The sequence below is a fragment of the Cynocephalus volans genome, chromosome 16 (assembly GCF_027409185.1).
Source record: "Cynocephalus volans isolate mCynVol1 chromosome 16, mCynVol1.pri, whole genome shotgun sequence".
Lineage (NCBI taxonomy): Eukaryota > Metazoa > Chordata > Mammalia > Dermoptera > Cynocephalidae > Cynocephalus > Cynocephalus volans.
Window position 1 is genome coordinate 64,297,442 of NC_084475.1, and position 16,901 is coordinate 64,314,342.

Sequence of the window (16,901 nt, forward strand, 5' to 3'; positions counted from 1 at the left end):
AGGATTACACACCATGCTTAAGAGAGATTTATCTCAGAAATGCAAGTTCAACATATGAAAATCAATCAATATAATATATCATATTAATAAATGAAGAAAAAAATATGAGAATCTCAATTGATGCAGAAAAAGAATTTGATGAAATCCAATACGCTTTCGTGATAAAAACATTCAAGAAACTGGGAATATAAGGGAACATCCTCAAGCTGAGCTAACATCATACTCAGTGATGAAAGACTGAAAGATTTCCCCCTAAAATCACAAACAAGATGGGGATGACCCCTTCTGCTTCTATTCAAAACTGTACAAGCAACATTGAACTGGGAATTTCAACCAGAGCAATTAGGCAAGAAAAAAGGAACATCCAAACTGGAAAAGGACAAGTAATACAATCCTTTTTCACAGATGACATGATGTTATATAGAGAAAATCCTAAAGAACCCCCTTCCCGTCTCCCAACAACTATTAGGGCTAAAACAAATTTAGTGAAGTTTCAGGACAAAAGACCAACACATAAAAATTAGTTGTATTTCTATACAGTAGCAAAGAACAATTAAAAAAATTAAGAAAACAATTCAATTTACAATACCATCAAAAAAGAATAAAATACTTAGGAATAAATTTAACCAAGTAGATGCAATACGTGTATACTCAAAACTACAAACATTGCTGGAATTAGAAAAGACCTAAATGAATGAAAAGACATTCTGTGCTCCTGGATTGGAAGATAATATAGTCAAGATGACAATAGTGCCCAAATCTATCCATATATTCAATGCAATCCTTATCACTATCCCAACGGCCTTTTAAAAAATGGAGATGGAAAAGCTTATCCTAAAATTTATATGGAATTGCAAGAGATCCCAAACACAATCTTGAAACAAATCAAGGCAGTGTGGAACTGACATAAAGGTAGACATATATCCCAATGGAATAGAATTGAGAGTCCAGAAATAAACTAATACATCTACAGTCAATTGTTTTTTGAGAAGGGTATCAAGACGATTCAATTGGCAAAGAATAGTTTGTTTAGCAAATATGCTATGACAACTGGATATCCACATGCAAAAGGATGAAGTTAGACCCCTTACCTTACACCATATGCAAAAAATATCTCAAAATGGATGAAAGACTTAAGTCCAACAGCTGAAACTGTAAAAGTCATGGAAGGAAACATAGGGGTAAATTTTTATGACCTTGATTTGGCAATTTATGGCCCAGCAATTTCACTCCTAGATCTATGCAAATAATAAATAATAAATAATAATAATAGTAATAATAATTATAATAATAATAAAATAAATAAATAAAAAAAATTTAAAAACAGGTATTCAAACAAACATTTATACACGCATGCTCATAGCAGCACTATTCACAATAGTCAAAAAGCGTAAACAACTCTATGTTCATTACCAGATGAGTAGATAAACAAATTGCAGTATATTCATAGGATGGAACGTAATTCAGCCATAAAAAGGAATGGAGTACTGATACATGCTGCAACGCAGATGAACCTCAAAAACATTACGCTCAGTGAAAGAAGCCAGGAACAAAAAGACACATATTGTATAATCCTATTTATAAGAAATATACAGAATAGGTAAATCTATAGAGACGAGAGATTTGTAGTTGCCAGGGGCTGGGGGTAAGGATAGTTTTAATAGGTATGCTTAATGAAGCCTCCTTCGGAGGTGATCAAAATGTTTTGGGTAAGATTGATGGTTGCACAAAATTGTGAGTATACTAAATATCACTGAGTTTTACGCTTAAAAACTGTTAATTTCACGATATGTGGATAGCGCCACAATAGAAAATAATAGAGGCGAGGTGCTCCAGCTTGGAATGCGGCAGCGGAGCAGGAGCGTCTCCCGGTTTCAGCTGAAGTTTGAGCCGTGTCCCTGCGACATCTCTACTCCGGCAGAGAAGCACCAACTTGCATTTGGTTTGGGGGGCGGTCACTGGCAATCTCACAACCCTCTGGAGCCGCTGTCTGGGGATCCCAGAGCTCCGAGACGGAGGTGGGGATCCAGCCTCCGCAGGCCCGCAGCGGGCTCTGCGGACTCCGACGCTGTGAGCCACATTTGGCCTGGCTCCGCCACCTACAGGCTATGGCGTCACGGACAAACTACCCGAAACCTTGCGGGGTTCCGACCCAGAGCAGGCTAATAACTGAAGGACAAGTGTACGGGCATCCATCATTCTGAGGTCTCCCTGGAATTTCCCATTCATCATTTTAACCGCATCTCACCGATCCTAAGGCCCGGCTTTTGACATTTTATCATCTCTGAGATCGGGATGTGTCTTACTGTAACTGCAACATTTTTCTAAGAGGTACGTGAAACAACGGTGAGTCCCGGAAACGTTGTTGTCTTCCATTCAATGAAACTGAGCGTTAGAAATGTTTTGTGTGAAACGAATCAAGGGTGGGGGGAAGAAGATAGAATAACCACAAAATTTCCTTGAACAATTTAAGTCAAGTGATCAGATATGATGTGTGTGGGGGGAGTAGGGGATGGAGAGGAACGGGTAAAGAGGCATGAAAATCAACCACAATGTATATTGAGAAGTAAAATTTTAAAAATGTATTTTTTTTGAAATTAAAAAAAAAAGAAAAGAAATGTTTTGAGTGATTATTAGTTGATCTCTCCTCCTCCCCCAACACCGCACTATACCCCTGGCGCAGTACCTTAATAGTTGCTCAATAAATGTTGGCTGAATAAATGAGTGAATCAATGACAACTTATTTTTTTAATTTGAGCCTTGACTGCCATTTGCCGGCAGTTTGACTCAAGAAAAGCCAAGTACCCTGTTGAGCTTTCCTAGTTCACAAAGTAGCAATAATAAAGTCCACAGCTCCTGGCGGGTGCGAGGCTCTCAAGAGGAAGCGCCACACAGATGTGTGCTCAGGGCCTGGGCACTCACTGCCTAAGACTCCAGCCCAATGAAAACACAGAAACTTTTTTGTTTTTTAACTTTTATAACAATATAGAAATGGGAATAGAAATGGACATTTAGGGGAGGGGGAAGGCAAATTCTTGCAAAGAAGCATTTTTCGTTTTTTCTTTTCTTTTCTTTTCTTTCTTTCTTTCTTTCTTTCTTTTTTTTTTTTTTGGTGGTTGGAGGGTATAGGGATCTTGGTGTTTTAACACCGCTCTCTAACCACCGGAGCTAACCGACCAGCTCCTTACATTTTTAAAAAGCGCTATTTTCTAAGGCAGAACTAAAAAAGCGGGAAATAGTTCGGTGGGATAGGGGAAGTTTTAGCCGTGCTGGAACTTCGATGATCGGCGATCTTAAGCGTCCCGAAGTCTCTCACGGTCTCAGCAGTTCTTTAAGTCGGCCTGTCTGCTGAGGGCAGAAAAAAGTAATGGGCATTAGAAACCAGAAGTCAAAAATATGCAGCTCATCCCACCCTTCTTTTAGTTTCGGCCGGCTATTCAGACAGTTAGGGTCAGGGTTCTCGGAATAGCCTCGCCAGCATGTACACCTGGTCTCAGTATCCAGCTACCCCTGGACACAGGGTCTATCAACGCCAGAGCCCTCCAGACGCCACCGAACCGTCGAGCTTCCCTGCTCCAGGCGCGCTGGCCGCTGCCGCACTCCAGGCCCCCGCGGGCGAGGCCAGGGAGAGCGCGGCCGCACCGCCCACGGAGTTGCAAGAGGAAAACGGGTACCTAATGAGTGCCAGGTGCTTGCCCAACACAACGCGTGGCGCGAACGCGTAAAGATGTCGTCTTGCCCTTCGCGTGTTCCCAAGCGTCTCTTGAACGTGGTGCACAGCGAGCCAGCGAGCTCGCTGTGACCAAAGGGTTCTTCAGGATCCCGCGCCGCTCGACGGTTATGGGAAACTTCGGTACAAGTCCCATGGTCCTCCTCCCCACGCCTCTTCCAAACCCGCCGATGCCTATCATTTCTAACACAAAATGGTTGCTCCCTTTTTTTGACCTACAAGGACCCTATAAGATCTGTCTTCTGCTCTTCTCTCTAACCTCCTCGCGATCACGCTCCCGCTCGCTAACCGCCCTCTCAACCCTCGATGTCCACTAACCCTGGGCACAGGGTCTATCTACTCTAGACCCTGCCGAGCCTCGCTGATCCAGCAGCGCGTCCACCCTGCCTGGCTGCTTGGGGCCCATGTGGGCACTTGAGAGTCTCTCAGCCTCCAGTGGCTACTTTTTCACCATTCAGGCTTTCTGACTACTCTAGCCTCTCCTCCTATTCACACTTCACCCTTATCCATCGCATTGGTTTTACAATCTCACTCTCTTGAAATACGTTATCTTGCTTAAACTCTATTTCCCAGAATGTAAGCTCTATGAGGGCAGGATTCCTGTTTTTATGTCTCTTACACTTAGAGCAGGGCTGATCACGTAGTAGCGTCTTAACTACAGAAGTAACTGTGCTTGGAGAGGAGGGATTGGAGAGAATGAAGCAAGGAAGGAGGGAGGAAGGGCGGGCGAAAGGACGGAAGGAAAGAAGGATGCAAGGACGGACATGTATACTTAAGGGTCGCTTAATTTATTCATCTGCCTGTGGTCCAGTTCAATAGTCTGCTCCTTCTCGTCCTCAGTTCCTCAGGTTTCTTGCTCCGCTCCTCAACAGAGATGTGATTGGCCTCTGGTCCTATACCGCGTCCCTGATGGTGGGCCGACTAAAGGAGATCTTCATTCAGGCCTTTCACTTCGAAGGCGCGCAGCTTTCGCCTTCTGTATTCACAGCACCGCCCAGGAAAGGTCCTAGAGCTAGACTCTCCACCGGTCCTCTGAAGTTCCCCTAAGACCTAGGGAGCCCACTGCCCCAGTCCTGAGCCAAAATAGGATAGATTTCAGTATCCTTAAAGTCATGTTTTACCTTAAACATTCGTGTTAATTTTGTATATTGCTTCATATATCTATTTAGTTTTTTTTTTTTTTTTAAATGCCCCTCCAGAAAAAAATGAGTGAAGTTGGCACTTCAGGCAGACAGGGGTGGGGGTAGGGGGATGGAACTGTGGGGGGGGGGGAAGGCTTTGAGGTCGCAGAAGGGAAAGGCTAAGAGGACCACAATTCCACATTTCTCACTCAGCGATCTCTTGGCAGAAACAGAAAGCTTAAGAGAAGAAGGAAAAGAGAGGGTCTCTGCCTCCGATAGAGTCCAGAAAATCCAGGTGTGCAGATTGCCAGTGCTGGCAAGTTCTCCATCCCTGATGGCCCCAGAACCCCGTAGGGGAACCCTGGGAAAACTCCACCGCATGAAGTGGAAAGGCAGATTTAGTAGCGTTGCGTAATAGACCTGGGAATGACAAATGTCCAAATGGTGCCACGCACAACTGGGTTAGGAAATTGTGGGGCTGATCCAGTCACGTAGATATTAAAGTAGGGGAACTTATAGAGGCCCTGTGAGTGGATGTGGCTGGCCAGCTACTTTGGAGGAATGTTCAACTCCGCGATCTAGGCCTGGAGCTGCAGGGAGGGTCTGTGTGTGTGTGTGTGTGTGTGTGTGTGTGTGTTTCACTTGCACAAGTTCATTTCAGGCTATTTCTCGTGTGTGTGTATGTGTGTGTGTGTGTGTGTGTGTGTGTGTGTGTGTGTGTGTGTGTGTGTGTGTGTGTGTGTTTCACTTGCACAAGTTCATTTCGGGCTATTTCTCGTCTGCTGCCCAGACGAGGCAGCGCGATGAGAGACTCAGGGTGTCTCCTGGGTTGTACTGTGAGCTTCGGTGAGACCTGAGACCTGTTCTTCCACGCTCAGTTTTCTCTCCTGGAAAATGACTGCGCTGAACTTCGGAAGCTCTTAGGGTCCAAATTCTTAGACCGTCAGTCCTCACCTGGGGGACCTTCCGCAGCGTCTGTGCGGGCGTGGCTGCCGCCATCGGTGTCCCCCGCGGCCGCGCGCAGGTACCGGGCGACGTCGCGGTGGCCCCGCTCCTCAGCCAGGTCCACGGGCAGGCGGCCCCAGGCGTCGCGCACGTCCAGCCGCGCCCCGGCCCGGTGCAGCGCCACCAGCGTTTCCAAGAAGCCCTCCCGGGCGGCGTCGTGCACCGGTCGGGTGAGGGTGGCAGGGTCCGCGCAGTTGGGCTCGGCGCCGTGGAGGAGCAGCAGCTCGGCCACGCGGGTGCTGCCCATCATCATGACCTGCGGGAGAGAGCGAGTGGTCAGGCGAGGGTGAGGGCAAAATTGATTGAAAGAAACCCTTTTTGTGAAGCCCCTCTCCACCCCCACCCCTTACAGACGCCTGTACAAGACACAGGTGTCTACCGACCCTTCATTAGCTTCCAGTTACCAACTCCCTTGTCCAAGTCTCCCACCCATTTCATTTTTTAGTACACATTGAATTCCATTATATTCTCTAACTTTATGCGGAGCTCTAGTCACAGGCAGAAAACTTCCAGAGGCACAGACAACAACAAAAGGGTGAAGGGCAGACTGGTTTTTACTACAGCCTAACTTCCTGTATTTTCCCTCTTATTTTGAGATGAAATTATATTAGGCTCAGAGATTTTGTTTAGTCATTGCTGTATATCCAAGTCCCCAATGTGGTAATTGTTAAAAAAAAAAAAAAAAAATTAAATACTTAATTCTCACAAAACTTTTAAGTTATCCTTAGCTTCCCAGAATGTTAAATTTCAATTCTTTTTTTAAAATTGAATTGGCTTTTTAAAAAGTATATATTGACAAATTATAGCTATATATGTTTATGGGGAACAGAGCAATATTATGATTTTTTAGTACAATGTGGACTGATTAAATCAAGCTAATTAACCAATCCATCACCTCAAGTATTTGACATTTTTTGTGATGAGAACAGGAGATTTACTCTCTTAGTGATAACTGAAATTTACAGTACGCAGTTATCAGCTATATTCACCATGCTGTGCAATAGAGCTTAAAAAAAAAAAAATCAAACATTTCTCCTAACTGAGGCATTGTATCCTTTGATTATCATCTTCCCATCCCCCTGCCCCAGCCTCTGGTAATCACCATTCTACTCTCCACTTTTATGAATTCAATTGTTTTAAATTCCACATATAAGTGAGAACGTGTGGTATTTCTCTGTGTTTAGCTCATTTCACTTAGCATAATGTTTTCCAGTTCTGAAACTTCAATTTCTTTAAGCATAAAATGAGAAAGCTTGTCTAAATTACCCCTGAAATTCCTTCCTGTGGTAGGCTGAATGATACACCCCAAAGATGTCCTAATCCTCAAAAGCCGTGACTATATTACCTTACATGGCAAAGGAGAATTTACAGATGTGATTAAATTAAGGATCTTGAGAGAAATTATCCCAAATTATCAAAGTGGGCCCAGCATAGTCACAAGGGTTCTATGAAAGGGTCACAGTCAGAGAGAAGATAGAAGAATGGAAGCAAAAGTCAGAGAGAAGATGCAGGGGCCATGAGCCAAAGAATATGATGGTTACGTGAAGCTGGAAAAGGAAAGGAGGGTATCTTCAGAGCTTCTAAGGAGAATGGAGCCCTGTGGACCCATTTTAGATTTCAGACCTCCAGAACCGTGGAATAATAATTTTGTGTTTGTTTTAGCCACTAAATTTGTGATAATTTATTACAGCAGCAATAGGAAACTACAAAATTTCTCAAGCTTATGATTTGAGAGTTCATTAAACAGGAGATATTCACCTCTTTTGTTCCTAAATCATCTTTGAAACAAAGCCATTCCTAATGAGGAATTTTAAAATTATGTCCACAGTCACAGCAACCTTACAATTTGAGTGTTGCATTGTGGGTGGCCATGGTAAACAATTGTTTTTAGGGTAAACATTATTTGGTTATATCAGTTCAGGGACAGTGACTTTATAAAGAAGAACTACTGTGTTTTGGTTACATTCTGTATCAACTAAACACAAATTACTTCATGTATCTAAATCAGGAAACCTTAATAAATTGTATTATGGTTGTTGAGTCCTGCCCTGAAAAAGTGAAACTGATTTAGCTTTCAAAAAGGCATGGAGAAAATACAAGTGAACCAAATTACAGCTACAAAAAGAAAAAAATATTGCAGTGCACTGTTCTGTGTATCCAATGAAGTCTTTCATCTTGGTTGTAAAACTGGTCTTAAATGTTTTGCTTATATTTTATGGTACAAAAACGCTGAAAAGTAACCCACACATAAGTATTTAAATCATAATAGCACTCAAAAGCAAAAAGAAAAGAATCAACTAAATAAATTATAGGGTGTTTAAATCTATTTGATAAGAAATTAATTTGAATTTAGTACTTAAATTTTTTTCTACAACTATTTCTATATTAAACACTACTTTTGTTAGGATTCTAAATGAAAATAATTTCCCCTTTTCTCTCTGTTGTTCTCCCTATTAAAAAGCTGTCAAAACTAATTATTCAACTCTTTTTCTTTTTTGTATCTAAACAAATAAGGTCTCTTTTAACATATTTTAGAACTCCAATGCCAAATTCCCGGTCTCCAAACTGCTGACAAAATTTTAGAAATGTTAAATTATGAATCACCCGTGCATTACTTTTAAGAACTCATCTTGTGCAGCTCTCAACCTCTCTAGTCTAAAAACCTCTCCACACTTTGAATCCTAAGTAATCTCAAGGTTTAACACATTTTGGCTTTTTATTTATATCTGTATTTTAATGCTTATAAAGTTTATTCTTTGTAGAATAGTTTCAGTAAAGGAAGTCATTTGTGAAGTTGGTGAAGTTTCGAGTTCCTTTCCTTTGTCTTGCTATGCTGGAGTTTTTGCAATGTGTATTTGTTTCATACACATTTTCTTTTCCAGAATTAAATATCATTGTCGCCACTGGGAATAAAACTAGGTTGATGAGTGCCAGGAATAGTTTGTTTTTAGCCTGAAATTTAGGAAATCAGTGAAGTCAAAAAACTCACCAATACCCTCCCCACCCCCCCTCCACCCCCGAGTGGGAAGGAGAGATATGGCACTTCTCAACAATGAAGGATTGAAAAGTCTATCTCAGGTAAGTTAAACTACATCATGTAAGTTAAAAAATAGCAAAAATAATAGGAGATACACTCACAATGGTAACTAAATTGACGACATTATCTCAGGTGAGATCGCATCAATGTTTTTCTTCATGAATGTCTGCCTTTATTTCCTATGTTCCTACAACAAGCATGTATTTTCCTTACTCAGTTACAATAAAAATAAACACAATTGTAGCTCCTTCTGATTAATTTCAATCGCCATTTATTACAACATACACGGCAGTAGATTTCCACCGAAAGCTCTCCTCGCAAGGAAAACAATAAGCTCCACTCAGGGATCTTTGAGTTCGGAGCTAAGCTGTCAGTCGCAGCAAATCTTACATTTCTTCAAAACTCGCATTTTCTCCCAAAGGTCTGTAGATTTTGTATCTGACAGGGAACACTCCTCGATCTAATACTAATATCTTTCCCCCGACTCCCTACCCCCCAGATCTTCACAGCATTCAGATTTGCAGCCCACGTGCCTCATCATTCCTCCCGTGGCTTTCCGAGACCCGAGGACGTCGCCAGAAGGAGGTCTCCGATTCCAAACCCCATCTGCAAACTCCCTGGGAACTCTCCCTTTTCCCAGAATCGCGGCGGCGCTACCTGACTCCGATTCCGCTGCTAACCTCGTCCTCCAGAATTGCCCGCCATCCCCTTCTCCGGCTGCAGCCGGCGACCTACCTGAATGGGGCTCCGGCCGCAGCGGTTCCGCGCGTTGGGCTGCGCCCCCGCCTCGAGCAGCGCCCGCACTTCTTCCGCCCGACCCCGGGCCGCCGCCGTGGCCAGCCTGTCTGCCGAGGACTCCATGCTGCTCCCCGCCGCTCGCTCCCTCGCTTCCTCCCTTCCTCAGCCACCGTCGAGCGCCAGAGGCCCGCCCCACCCTCTCGTGACCAGCCAGCCCCTCCTCTTTGTTCCTCCGGGGCTTGCGGAAGAGGCCCCCAGACTCTGTCTCTCGACTCCTCCCGCAGTGCCGCGGCGTCTTTCACGTGTGCTCTGAGGAGGTGCCAATCGCTCCGAACCCGCTGGAATGCGACACCGCTGAAGGCGCCCCGAGCTGGGGCTCGCCCCGGGGCCCCGGCCGGAAGCCGCTCTCGCCCGGAGCGCGGAGAAGCGGAGGGGGGAAGGGTCCCCGGGGTGCCTGCCCACCTGCCTCTCCCCCGCGCGCCTGGCCGCCCACCGACGCCGCGCCCCGCAGCCCCGGCAGAGGCGCGCGTGGGGCTCTAGCGCGTTCACCCTGCTAAGCCAAGTTTCTCCCCTGTTGCCTTCCTCCCCGCTACAGCCCCCTGGCATTAGAAAGCTGCGCGGGCTTACCAACTGCCAAAGTCGAACCAGGGTGTTTGATGTCATAGGCAAAGTATTGCTTCCTCTCTAGATCAGAAGAAGCGGCAACGCTCCCTGGCTAGTGATAAACACCACCGGGGACCCGTATCACCAGTACGACTAGGAGGCGCCCCTTCTTCTAGATGACACACTCCTGCCCTACCTCCCCCCGCGCCCCCAGCACACACACGCTTGGCTTCCCGTATGCCAGATGCATTCCGGAGAGCCTGCCTGCCCACCAGCCTGCCCCTCCACCGCCCCCTCGTCCTTCCGAGTGTAAAACGGACGTCTGGGGCGAGGGCTTTTTTCCTCAGACACGTGCAATGCCTGGTATAAGGGCTGGCTTCTAAAAGATGGGGTCTATTTAACACGACGGGGAAGTATTCTGCCTGTAAGCAGATAGGGAAGTGGAGGAGGGAGTCCTTGGGAGGACAGGCCAGAAAAAGTGCTCAGCATTCTAGAGGCACAGTTACATGGTGGTTCAGAGACCGGGCTCAAACACAGTCCTGGGGGCCATTCCTGGGTCTCCTTCCAGGTTCCCACACTTCTTCCTACTGGAAATACCTTAATTTTTCTTAGTTATAAAATCGGGGGAGGGAGGACTAAGAGTGGTCCCTATTTTATAGGGCTTTTGTGAATTTAAATGAATTGATGTACATATAAACATTAAGGACAGTGCCACAAATCTTAAGCTAATACCTGATAGCTATTAAATTATCCTTTTTGAGGATTCACTTGCAATCCTTTTGTGAGGCACAGAGAAGAAAATGTTCTGAATAGAGTTATTAATATTATATAAAAGGAAAGACCATGAAGACCTTAACCACGGAAAAGATGATGGGCACCCTCAAACACCCTCACATATTATGAAAAGTTAAACAGAAACTGAAGAATATAACAAGAAAAGAAAACACAGCAAGGTTCTAATTTTTCCTGTGATTATTACTTTTTTGCTTTTAAAAAATGTATATTGCATTCTAAAAACTGGACTGCTCATTCTTCACTGATGCCTTAAGCACATGCTTAACCTGCCTACTGGATAACCTAACTCTATTTAAAAGTTATGTTAAAAAAAAAAACCGAATAAAAGTTATGTTTCAATCCCTAGCTGACTTCTTTAGCAGTTACAGAATACCTTGTACTTATGGTTGCTGTTAGGTCAGGTAAAACATGCAGTTTTAAAATGATGCCAATTAAAACACTTAGGGGTTATCAAATCTGTTATAAAAATCCACAATGCATTATTTTGCCATCTACATTTTCCACCATGTACATCTCAGTTATCTGGGCAGGAATGGTGTGAAAAATTCAAACTGCGACTAAAGAACATAAAATTCTTTTATTTAGCTTAAGGTATTTTATGATGTGGGAGGGGGAAATAGTGGCTGTGGTGGTGGGAAGGAGGGAACAGATTTCTCTTGTAATATGTCTGGCTTTTAGACCAATATCATATTTGTTTCCATCACAAAAATAATGGCTCTTAATCTTGGGGTGGGGAGAATAGTAGGCTCCTCAAGAATCTGTTGAAAGCTACAAACCCTCTTCTTTAAAAAAAAAGTGTGTAATCATTGGGGGGAAAAAGGTGTGCTCACTTGCACATGTATTTCTGAATAAAACTTTCAGGGAATTCAGGGATTGCTCTAAAACTCAACTGTGGATTCCTACATCAAGAATTCTTCCAGCTCTTGTGCAATGCATCAAGCTATTGGTGAAGGAAATGGGAGATGAAGTCATATAAAAAACATTCTTTGGATGCATTATATACAGATGTGGAGGTTAATTGCTTTGGAAATACCAAGAACAGGTTTTAGATATGTATCCACTAGCTCAGGCACTTATAGGCATCCTTGGGTGTGGCCCCTTTGTTCTGGAAATTAACCACATTATCTATTATAACTCTTGAGTAAATAAATAGTTAATAACAGTGTGAAAACTTTCCCAGCTTTTTTGTCTAAACCTATCATGCTCCCAATTTACTCATCCATATCAGCCCAGACATAAGGGACAAAACCCCAGAAGAACTAAAATATAAAGACCAGGATACTGGTACTAGCGATGCCAACCTCAGATTTCACATGTTGGGATCATAACATATTTCAAAAAATAAGATGAAGCATGACAAAGAGTTTTTTGAAATTTTAAAGTTTTTGGTTATTATTATTACCATCATCCCCACACTTACTTTTCCTCTTCCCTGAGAATGCCATGGCCTTTTAAAGGTTTGTGCTGCCTTGGCAGGTTTGAAAATCTATACTATGAAATTTAAACCTGTCTCAATTCTGATCAGTCTTTTAAGAAAAGAGTACCACTTGTTAATTCATTCAGAGAATGGGTGGCGTAGGTTAAAGATATGAGTCTAGAGTTGAACTGCTTGCGTTCAAACCTGGACTTTTCCATTTATTGGCTCTTTAACTTTAAACAAAGTTACTTAATGTCTCTGGGCTTCAGTTTTCTAATTTGTATGACTGGGGTAATAATAGTACTTGCCTCAAATGGTCGTTGTGGAGATTAAATGAGGCACTATATGTAATGCACTTTTGAGCAAAAGGAAGCTGGGAAAGATATGAAGAAATGAAAAGGGAACCAATCTCATTCCAATGGTAAAGTCTCCGTGAATGCTGAGAGCTGACATCTCTTGAGGAAAGGTGTAGGAGTATAAAGATGGAAACAAAGAAGAAAGATTCCAGGCAGAAGTGAGAGCATGTGCAAAGGCATAGAAGTTTAGGAAAATTGAAAGTAATTCACTGGAATATATGGTGAAAAGCTGGAAAAATAAACTTTTGGAAGAAAAGGAGCCTGAAAAGGAGGCTGTGAAAGTCTGCTCTTAGAGTCAGAAGGAAAACCAAGAGTAAATGGGATGGTAATAAAGTGGGGACACTGCGTGTGGACTAATCTTTCACACCTTGGCTGATGGTTCAAGGCCACGTATGGTGAAAGGCAGATGTAAGGTAGAAGAGACCTGAACACACACATACCCTGAAGAAAAAGTGCCAGGTGAAGAGAAGGGACAGTTAGAAGAGAAAAAAGCAAGAAGTTGAGGACACAGGCAAGATAAGGTATTTCTGAGGACCCGGGGCGCCTAAAAGGTCAGAAAGAAATGGAATTCAAGGAATAGGGGTGGCCATATATTTGGACACAGGTGATACTTGTAGATCTGAGGAGGGAGAATAGGTTAGAGCAGGGAGGAAGTTGAGGCACTTTCATGGTGAGCCTGGCTTTCTTGCAGAGTGAGGTTAAGGTGGTAGATTAGGGAGTTTGAGAATGGGCAAAGTTTGGAATATCTCTTATGAGGAAAAATAAGCCTGGGAAGGACTCAGAGAAGTCCTTTTTTTCTTCAGACTGGAGGAACAAGCCAAGGTTGGAGATCATGATAGTACAGGGACACCTGACTTTTCAAACTAAAGAAAGCCTTGCAATTGTGCTACTGGTCCAGAAACCCTACAAACCAAAGAATAGCAGCACTAGATGTGAACATTAACTTAACATCTCACCAGAAGAAGACAGAAAGATATTTGAGAAGGTAGTGTTCTGAAATTAGGTTCTGGTTCTGACAAGGCATTTTAAGATTGGCAAAGCATGATATGCAGGTATTTCATATGCTAAGCGTGATGATTTTGTTGGGAAAATAGAAGGACTCAGAGAAATAGCTCTAGACTGAGATCAAGTGACAGTCCTGATGTATCTAATGAACTGCTTTTTGATTATAAAATCCTTTCAGACTATTTTTAGCTTCAATGTCCATAATCTTCAAAAGGGGCTCTATCTTGTTTTATCCTTTACACTTCATGGAATTATTACATCAAATGAGATAACACACACAAGGTGTTTTAAAAGCATATACATATTTCTCTTTACCATTTCCAATATTAGTATTGTTATTAAAACAATTGCTCAAAATGAAGTTTGAGGTTAAAAATAAAAGTATACATAGAATATCTCTGGAAAGATACAGAAAAATTTGTTACCTGTGGTGCAAGTAAATGAAAAACTGGAATGGGCATGAGACTTAATTTTCATATTCTGTAATTTGTATTGTTTGAATTTTGTCCTATGTACACATATCACTGGGTTTTCTAATGAATTAAATAAACATAATAAAGTTAGTAGACAAATAAGAGTTGCTTTTATCAGAATCATCATTCATAACTTTATTTGACAAAGAATAACTGAGTAACTGCTACATTTCAGGCACTTGTCTTAAAGTTGCAGATTTTAAGAAAGAAGGGTCCTTAGTCAAGAGGGTGTGTTGGTAACAACCATTAATATGTTTGCTTTTTTGGAGGAGGAAGATGGTCTTGAATCAGAATGAACTCTTGAGGGGAACCTACATTAACAGTAGGAAGGAAGAGAAGGAAGACTGGGGTGATGCACTCTGATAAGTGACTATTCAGACCTGTGTTACCAGGAAAAAGAAGTATTTCAGAGTCTGGAAAGGATCCCATAATTACAGAAAGTTCCTGAGAAAATAGCTTATGAGAACAAAATACAGGCCCTGTAATGGACCTTCTAAGCATAGCTGTGTTAAGCCTGCATAGTGAGCTCTAGAACAGATGCTGGGTGCAGTAGAGAATTATTCAAAGATGAAGGCAATGGAAGAATAATTCCATACATCTCTTTTAATTTAGAAAGACAATAAAGTAAGGAAACAAAGGTCCTAGGCTTAGCTCCATCACCTACTTTGTTACCTTGAGCAAATGATACTTTATTCTAACTTTGATGTATTCATCTACAAAATGGGCATGATAACAATTGTGCCTCAAGAGGTTGTTGTTTGGCCCCAACAAGAAAAGCAACCCTCAAGTTGCACCTTGATAAGAATTCCAGGGTTCAGTGTCCAATTTGTATGATAAGAGTATTTTAAATGGTAAAGAAGCGTTTTCTTAGGTGAAAAATGGCAAGAGATTATTTTCCAGAAGGAGAAAAGGTAGTTTTAGCATGAAAGGGAGACCTCTGAGAATGTAGACCTCCAAACAGATGTGCTAAGGGAAGTCAATGTGTCTCCTAGATCCCTAGGAGTTTCAAGATGAAGGATGTTTCCTTCTGTCTTTTAATATTCTCTATTAAATTAAGTTCAATGTAGTACAATTACTGAGTATTTGCTATGAGTAAGGCACTATTTTAGGGATTCTATGCTATCTCCACTCACTCAGAATTGTTGTAAAATTTCTCTTCCTGCTCAAACAGAATCTTAGTAAGGAGCACAAAACTCAAAATGCCTTGACTTATTACAGACTTAATGCATAATTACAGTTAAGTCACAATTTTTCAACCTTAGTTTCCAAAATGTTAACTGGGTATAGGATCTGTGGTACCTATTATCATCTTCCCAAGAACATTTTGAGGATAACTAAGAAGTGTATTACATGTTATATAACAAATGCCTTTTCTTAATTGTGTGCTAAACAAATGTGATATTAAATCTATGTAAGAAATTTACTATTAAAATATCTGTAGAGTGATTCTTGTGAAATGAGCAATCTTTGCAGCTCATGAAAATAATCATTCCCTAACCGAACTATTTTGTAAATATATCCTTTTGTATGTTGAGGAATTTCTCATGGTGAATTACTTATATCTATTTGTAGCTATTTGACAAGCTGAGAAAACTAAAAGATTAGTGCAGTATGTGTATACATACATATATGCATATATACTGTATGTAGTATATATGTGTATATTATGTATAATTTACTTGTATGTGTAGATATTGAGAATTGGCCTTATACTGAGAAATAAAATAAGCAGCAAGGCATAAAATTAGAGGAGACAAGCAGACAGACAGAAATAGAGAAAATATGACATTCACTGAAAGTTGCCAAGAAAATCATAATGGCTATCATTCGTTTAATCCCAACTACATGACAATCATTAAGCAGTTTTACATACATCATTTCTAATCCCATAGCTGTCCTGTGGAACAGAAAAAGAGGTTCAGAATGTTTAAGTAACAATGCACAAGGAGACAGAGTTCAAAGTCAAGGTTCCCAGTTCTGCTGAGAGGTCCATGCTGTCCCCACTTTTGTACCTGTTTACCTGTTTATTAATTTATGCAGTACATGGTGGACAATTCAGCAATGCTTCCTTTTCTTTGAGGACTGTGCCTTCAAGCAGGTTGCAAAAGCTGGACCAAGAGGACTGTATCTCCACTTTCAGGAACGACTATGCTTCTATGATTATTCTTTGGGTAATACGCAGTGATAGAAATTTGGATCTCAAAGTCTCCTCAAAGTCACTTAATCCGGTTTCCTCATTTTTGAATGATTGTTTTTCTTGATTATAGCTCACATATATTAAAAAAATTAAGGCATGAGCTGCATAAAGGAAATGAAAGTTACCCTACACAGAAGCAATAACTTAATATTTTTAAATAATCCATTTTTGTCTTTTTTCTTGCTTAGTCTTTTCATCACAGATATCAAACAATTTTGAAATGAGCTTTTCCTCTCACTTATCATTAGAGCATTTCCGAAACTTCTCCAAGAGCACTTCATAAAAACTTTTAACAACTGCAACATATCACACTGAAAACTGTTACAGTTTACTTAATGAAGCCTCTGTTGTTAGATATTTAAGGTGTTTCTAATTGCTGCTATAAATCGTATTGCAGTTTTTCAGTATATAAGGCTCTTAACAC

General features: G+C 41.7%; 1 protein-coding gene across 1 annotated transcript; it reads right to left on the reverse strand.

Annotated features, from left to right (window-relative positions):
- Positions 1-5,794: 5,794 nt before the first annotated feature.
- On the reverse strand, positions 5,795-9,754 carry LOC134364542 (cyclin-dependent kinase inhibitor 2A-like). The gene is made up of 2 exons (XM_063080429.1): positions 9,629-9,754; positions 5,795-6,112 (listed from the first exon to the last, which is right to left on the reverse strand). Exons 1-2 carry the CDS (start codon positions 9,752-9,754, stop codon positions 5,795-5,797), a joined length of 444 nt encoding a protein of 147 aa, XP_062936499.1.
- Positions 9,755-16,901: the final 7,147 nt, after the last annotated feature.

What these genes read in the sequence shown, in the direction of transcription:
- LOC134364542 (XM_063080429.1), bottom strand. Translation starts at nt 9,754, where the DNA reads ATGGAGTCCTCGGCAGACAGGCTGGCCACGGCGGCGGCCCGGGGTCGG. An exon ending in GCGGCCGGAGCCCCATTCAG is followed by an intron (nt 6,113 to 9,628) that starts GTAGGTCGCCGG and finishes TCTCTCCCGCAG; the next exon opens with GTCATGATGATGGGCAGCAC.